Here is a 7,500-nt window from a genome sequence, read left to right as displayed (position 1 = left end):
AGCAGAACTTATCACACCTTTGCACGTGACAGCTGATCATTGCACTCTGGGGACCGCGTTGAACACTGGCACGTCTATGCAATGTGCACTCAGCCTGGCTGCGTCCTTGACCGAGAATTCTTTACTGCATCGGGCAGAAATATTTCCCATTTGTCACAAATGCTTTAAGTGACAGGAGTGGAGTTAATAGACTAATATTATCATACTCGTCCAAAGGGTTAGAATTGTTTCTGGTTGTAGACTATGCTTTCTCAGCGACAGTGTTTCCGAAATAACAAGTGCTTTAATTCATAAGATATCCAATTCTGGAACGGACCAAATGTCGAAATGTACACCTGTATTCGTTATAGATTAGTGTATGTATACGACGTGTCACATTGACCCCCTCCCCTCCCTCCCCCCACACACACTGTATGTACATACATATATATGCTAAATACATCAATGAACAGGAAGGACACACTAAAAACATATGAATACATATGAAGATTCCTATATTGACTAACCAGGAAGACGCAGCGTGTAAAAAAAAAAAAAAAAAAAAAGTTCACTCTAACAAGAACGATCAACATCTTAACAAGGAGGAAGGTCGATCTTGCAAGTTTTCTGTTGAAAGAGTTGCACGCTGAACAGAAACGCTATTGTGAACGAGGACAGATCTATCTTATTACAGGGAGGAGGAAAAGAGGTCATTATATCACGGCGGGTCTATTTTACCGTGAAGGGGGAGAGAGAGAGAGAGAGAGGAGGGGTGGGGGGGGGGCAGAGGAGGCGCGGGGTCGCTGTTTTATCGCGAAGGGGGAAAGGAATTCTACCACGGGCGGGAGGGTGTGGCAGGGGGGGGGGAGGGAAGGAGATGGGGGGTGGGGGGGGGTGGAGGGTAAAGTCATCATAGCGCCCTAAGGGTTCTGAGAATCACGGCGGGGGAAATGGGGAAGGGGGCTGAGGAGGGGGAGGAGGAGAGGGAGAAGGAGGAGGGGGGGAGAGGGAGGAGGAGCGTGGGTGCAAGAGGGCTACCACGGGCAATAAATTCCAGGCTCTATTAAGTTTGGCTTTTGTATTCCCTCCGACACCATGCATCATCTGTACAGTTAGGATAATTCATAGCATTAATCTCTGAAGCGGTGACGAAGGGGAGGTGGCAGTGCGCGGGAAGAAAGTGTGTGCTTCTTCGATTCAATCGCCTGTCCCTAATTCTCTTTTCTTTTCGTCACTCCAGTCATGACTCAGCGTGAAGTTCTTCTCTGTCCGTTTGTCTGTCTCTTCTCCTCCTTTCTGTCTTTACTTTCTTTCTATTTCTGCCTTTCTGTGTCTGTCTGTCTGTCTATGTGCTTTTTGTTTGTGCTTGTTCATGTCTTTCTGCTTCCGACTCTGTGTCTCTGTCTGTGTACGCGTTTCTGATTTTGCTTGCATGTGTCTTTCTGCTCCTACATTCCGTCTCTGCTTTTACTTACTCGTCTCTTTCTCTTCCTCCCTCTCTGTTTCTGTCTGTCCACGACTTTCTCCCTTTCTCCATTTCCTAGCAGTCTGAAAGTACGAAAGAAAGAAAGAAAGAAAGAAAAAAAAGGAAAGACTATCGCACGATATCTGGTTATTCAACACCGGATTAATATTGGCCGTCTACACAAATTACTTTTCTTCATGACTTGATTCCAGAAACCGTACAGAGAGCTCGGAACCTTACAGAACACTCCGTCATTCCACCGCCATGATAAACTCAACCTCAATGTATCTCGTACAACCAGCTCCTATACATTAGTGCATGGACATAAACAAAAATCACCATGCACTAATACTCAGCTATACGGTTATTTGCATGAGCAGAAGTCTAGATGAAGTCTGAAGGCACTCAGCATGTAAGTAGAGTTCTTTGCATGAATAACAGCTAACCCTCTTACACAGCTCACGCGATGGCCGGCATGAAGAATTACGCAATCAGGATTTAACCAGATTATGTAGGAGTCTTCCTGTACGTCCGATTTCGCCGTTATCCGATTTCTCTTTGGCACCTGCGGTTGTGGTGTTAATCTGTTTGAGTCTCTCTCCCTCTGTCTGTCTTTCTCTTTCTCTTTTTTTTCTCTCTCTGTCTCTCTCTCTCTCTATCTGTTTCTCTTTCTCTCTCTCTCTCTCTCTCTCTTTATCTCCATATATGTATATATATATATATATATATATATATATATATATATATATATATATATTATATATATGTATATATATATACATACATAATATATATATATATATATATATTATATATATATATATTGTATCTATATATATCTATATATATATATTTATCTATTTATTATTTATTTACTATCTATATATCTATATTTATATATATCTATCTATATCTATCTATCTATCTCTATATATATATATATATATATATATATATATATATATATATATAATTATACATACATACCCACGGATATATGCAAAACACATCCTGCAATCCGAAAACTCGGCATCTGTTACCAGTTATCAAATTTCAAATGTCATTTGCAATGTCATTGTCATGTAGCATAACAATACTGCCATTTTGATCAACAATTCGAAGGCTATTCCGCCAACATATACTCGCTCCACGTCTACACCACTTGTCCGTAAAACTCATACAAATAGATAGATAGATATGTAGGTAGGTAGGTAAGTAGGTAGGTAGACAGGTAGGTAGATAGGTAGATAGATGGATATATATATATATATATATATATATAGATAGATAGATAGATAGATAGATAGATAGATTTAGATATAGATAGATAGATAGAGATAAATGTAAAGAGAGAGAGAGAGAGAGAGAGAATTATTATATTATTGTATATCATTATAAACAATTTATTTATGGAAGGAATTATAAGAAACAATTCCACTTTTTTACCGAAAGTGAAATATGAAATCCACTTCTGATCTTAATTCTGATAAACCTGTTTTGGGAAAGGATTTTTTTTTTTTTTTTTTAATAAGTCCACATTTTTCAACCTCATTATAGCATAAGCTGATGTCTCGCAGTTACAGAATGACAATTACCATTCCAGAAAAAAAACGTTTTGTCGTTATCATTATCATCATGACCTTTTTATAAAACTCTGAAGACATTTTTTCCCGACATTTACTTTGACTTCTGTAATTGCTATTGTTGAAATCATCTGTCGTCACGTATACTTACTTATTTGATTACTTTCTGAATTACTCCCATTCGAAGCATTTCCCTTTACGAGTTTCGAATGCTGACAGCAAATCATAAAAAACGGTCTATGTTTAAAATTTCAAATTCTTGCGATTAGCTTGGGGGTTACATCTTTTAGATTCGCTGGGGTGACACACTTACCACAAGTGGGGATATAATGGATATATAAATTAAAATTACAGTCAGACAAAGTGTCGGGAAAGAGAGTCAAACATGCGAAGTCTTTGTTACTTATTCTGTTATTTTTTTCGTGTATCATGATGTAAACAAATAAAATTCTTTGTCCGAAAGTTTTAGCTCATGTATCGAATCGTAATATCTATATTCACCTTTTTTTAACCATTTTGTCTAAGATCTCTCTAAAATGTATGAAAAAATATGATTCTATTTAAAGCTTGTTATATTAATGTAGGGTATGAGGGCCTCTGTGCTGCAGAAACTAGTTCCCGTGTTGCAATAATCATCATTGCAATATTCATAATATCACCGATGATGAATAAGCGGCGATAACGATAATAATGGGATTAGCAATGATAAGAAAAAAAAAACAGTGAGAAGAGCATAACAGTGATAACATAACAGTGAAAATAATGAACATAAAAATATAATAACAATCAGAAAGACGATAAAAAAAAATATGACCATGAAAATAATAATACCAGAAAATATACAAAACTGATAACACTAATATTAGCAAGTTAATAAATCTATTTCAACATACCTCAATCAGTCTAGGCTACAAGCACACAGAGTGGGCTACCTAAGCTACATAGTCCTAGCTACGCCTACGTGACACTTATCAAACGCTTTACACTTACTAGAATGCAATGGTGAATGACAAAACACTCAAAATGGATGAAATAATGGAAAAAAAAAATATATATATATACAAAATATTTTTATTGAAAGCTGAGACACCCCTTTTGAAATCCACCTGAACTGCGTTACCAATTCTAAGGGTGAAAAGGAAGCTAATGGGAAAGAGGGATAAGGGGGAATCAATACGCTACAGGAAGGCCAGGTGAATGGATGTAATGTCAGACGTTATCATTATTATCATTATCATTATTATTATTATTATTATTATTGTTATTATCATCATTATTATCGTTAGTATTACCATTATCATTATCATTATTATTATTACTATTGTTATTATTATCATTATTATCATTATTATTATCATTATTATTTTCTTTTATCAATATCATCCTTATCATTACAATTATCATTATTAACATTATCATTATTACTATCATCAATATTATTAGTAGTAGTATAACTGTTATCATTATCATCGTTGCCATCATTTTTATCATTATCACTATCATCTTTATCATTAGCATTATTACTAACAATATTATAGTTATTAGTATCATAACAATATCAATGATGATAATGATGGTGATAGAAATAATAATAATAGTACAATGATAATAATAACAATAATATTAGTATGACAATGAATGATGATGACAATATGATAATAATGATAATTATAATGATAATGAATATAAAAATATTAATCATAATGATAATGAATATAACAAATGATAACAATGATGATAATAATGACAATTATAATAATGAAAAAGATACTAACAACAATAATCATAATCATGATAATAACAATGATGACGTTAATGATGATTATTTAAAATTTAGTAGAAATGATAATATAGATAAGAAATAATAACAATAAGAACAGCAATAATGAAAGCAATCATGCAAATATTATGGATAACACTAAAGATGGTATTAATCATTATATTAATTATAATAATAATAATAATGATGACATTAAGAATAATAATGATATAATAGAAGTGATGATAATAATGATAATACCGATGTCCATAACAGTGATGATAATGATAACGATAAAGTTTATACTATTACTAATAATGACATTATTGGTAGTAATGACTGTAATGTTGATAATGATAATACGCTGATAACAATAACAATGATAATGATAATGATAATGATAATGAAAACATTTTAATACTGTTAATAATGGCAATGAGAATAACAATGATAATGATGATAATAATAATAATGATGATAATGATGATGATAATAATAATGATGACAATAATAATGATAATAATAATGATGATAATAATACTAGCAATAATAATCATGATAATGATAACAACAATAATAATATCCATAATAATACCAGTACCAACAATACAGCTAAGTGGCACTTAAAACAAGTGCCAAAGTACTTCGAGGCGTCATGGGCACTAGGCACTGAGGCCAGTACTTCCAGGTACAACAAGATTTGAAAAAAAAAAAAAAAAAAAAGTGAAATTTACTTATGTAATAAGTTACTCTCATTCTTTTGGTGTTTCTTATGTTTGTCTTTTTGGGCATTTATCTATTTATTTTTTCATTTTGTAGTAACGCGAAGAAAATGGCACTACAGAAAGGAGTGCCTGAGTTTGGATTGCCATTACTGAAAAAAAAAGTTTGAGAGGCATTAGTATTGATGGTGATAGCGTTAATGGCAGTACTTTTCTCTTAATATTTATATTACTATTAATGTTGATAGTGATTAAGGCAATGATAATGATAATCCTCGTAACATAATGATAATATGTTAGTGGTGTTAGTAAGACAAACATAATAATGATAATAATAATAATAACAATAATGGTGATGATGATAATAATAATAATAATAATAACATTTATGATAACAACAATAATGATAATAACAATAACAATAATAGTGATAAAGATGACAAAGACAATGAAAATAATGATAATAATTATATTAGTAATACTAATAAGAACAATAATAAAAAACAGTACCATAGCGATGCAAATATTGCAATCAACATCATCATCATCAACCTTCACAACTTTCCTAACTTATTATTGTCATATTCCAAAGGTCCAAAAACACTCCACAACCGCACGCCTAACAACTAAAATATAAAAAAGTTAGCTAAGTAAACAAATCCCTAATACGGATGTATCTATAATACTTCACTATCTCAGCGACTGGCTTCTAAGAACACACTAACAAGACCGGAAAGGAAAAAGCAAAAAGACTGACAAACAAATAAAAAAACCATTCATAAGGTCACCGTTGGCTAAGTTCGCCCAGAAGCCACGCCCCCTACATGGCTAAGAGGGTGATCGGTTCTTATATATGGTTATCTATCCCTTTTATCCACATTTTCTATGTAAGAATATATAACTAAATGATCAGTAGAGCGTTCGGAAACGTAAGATTTATAGACAGGGTAAATTCTTGCTATATTCTCGGATTTTCGGATCATCATCAAGGGAGTTTAAACTGGAAAATAAGATATTGGAATTTTGTATGAGTCTTGTAAGGATATATTTCATATTAGTTGAATATATCTACATGGCATGGAAAATATAATTCAAAGTTTTCCAAAAATTGGAAGTTTATTTTATATATACAGTTAAGGTATACGGTAAAATTATCTGCTATAAGTCCCTGTTAATCTAAAAGCAATAATTGAGAATGTCTAAAATTACCAAAGAATTAGCATCGCAATACAGTCAATATCACATCGAAATTAGATGCATTATGCCCTGCACATCCCTATCCTTGCATCTGCATAACCCTTCCTGCAATCCTGCAAGCGACTCAATCTCTCCGACTGAGTTAATCTTTTTTCTGCCAATTTTTCAGCTTTCATTAAAAGATAACGTCGAAGAAATATCGCCCTGACCTAATTGGTCGTGTAAGTGGCTCCTTTCGCACGAGAACGTCCTCAAAGTCAATCACTTCTATTGCATTTTTGCTTTTTGTTTGCTTTTGATATCAAAATATTCTTAATGTTTTGAAATGAGTTCGACAGTACTCACTCTGGCAGGCGACGAAGCCCGACAGAAGAAGCAACAGAAGCGCAGTCCAGACACCCGACAACATGTCCGCGTGACACGACTCGTCCGCTCTTCCGAACTTGCTCTTCGTTGGGTTCGAAACGGAGGAGAAATCTTCGACTTCCGAGTCAAACGGAGGGGAAATGATGTACTAAATACTCTTAACAACACGACATTAATCTAAACAGCTGGAAGGTTCAGCTATTATCATTTTCTGATCTACGGCCTGTGTGATAGAGAGCACCGAGCGAGCGTGCGGCAGGACAGCGAGGGTAAAAAGTGTCCCGTTCGTAGCGCTGTCGCAACCTCGACTGACCTAAGCGTTCTGTTACGCCCCCACGCCCCCCTCCCCCTCCCCCTACCCCAACTTCCTCCTCCTATCCTCCTACCCTCCACCCCTCCCCCTCCCTACCCCTTCTGTCCATGCAGGAT

The 7,500-nt window shown here is 34.5% G+C and overlaps 1 protein-coding gene across 1 annotated transcript in view; it reads right to left on the bottom strand.

The window, feature by feature from the left end:
- LOC122250527 (uncharacterized) overlaps positions 1 to 7,360 on the bottom strand; it is a 10,279-nt gene extending 2,919 nt beyond the window's left edge. Inside the window, exon 1 of the mRNA XM_043011988.2 lies at positions 7,051 to 7,360. Coding sequence (XP_042867922.2) covers positions 7,051 to 7,114 — 64 coding nt within the window. The 5' untranslated portion in view covers positions 7,115 to 7,360. The remainder of the gene's footprint in view (positions 1 to 7,050) is intronic.
- Positions 7,361 to 7,500: the final 140 nt, after the last annotated feature.

The sequence above is a fragment of the Penaeus japonicus genome, unplaced genomic scaffold, assembly GCF_977035675.1.
Source record: "Penaeus japonicus unplaced genomic scaffold, GWHDUDI00000001_assembly GWHDUDI00000020, whole genome shotgun sequence".
NCBI classification, from domain to species: Eukaryota; Metazoa; Arthropoda; class Malacostraca; order Decapoda; family Penaeidae; genus Penaeus; species Penaeus japonicus.
The sequence above is the reverse complement of the archived record's forward strand: the minus strand, read 5'-3'. Positions and strand labels throughout refer to the sequence as shown.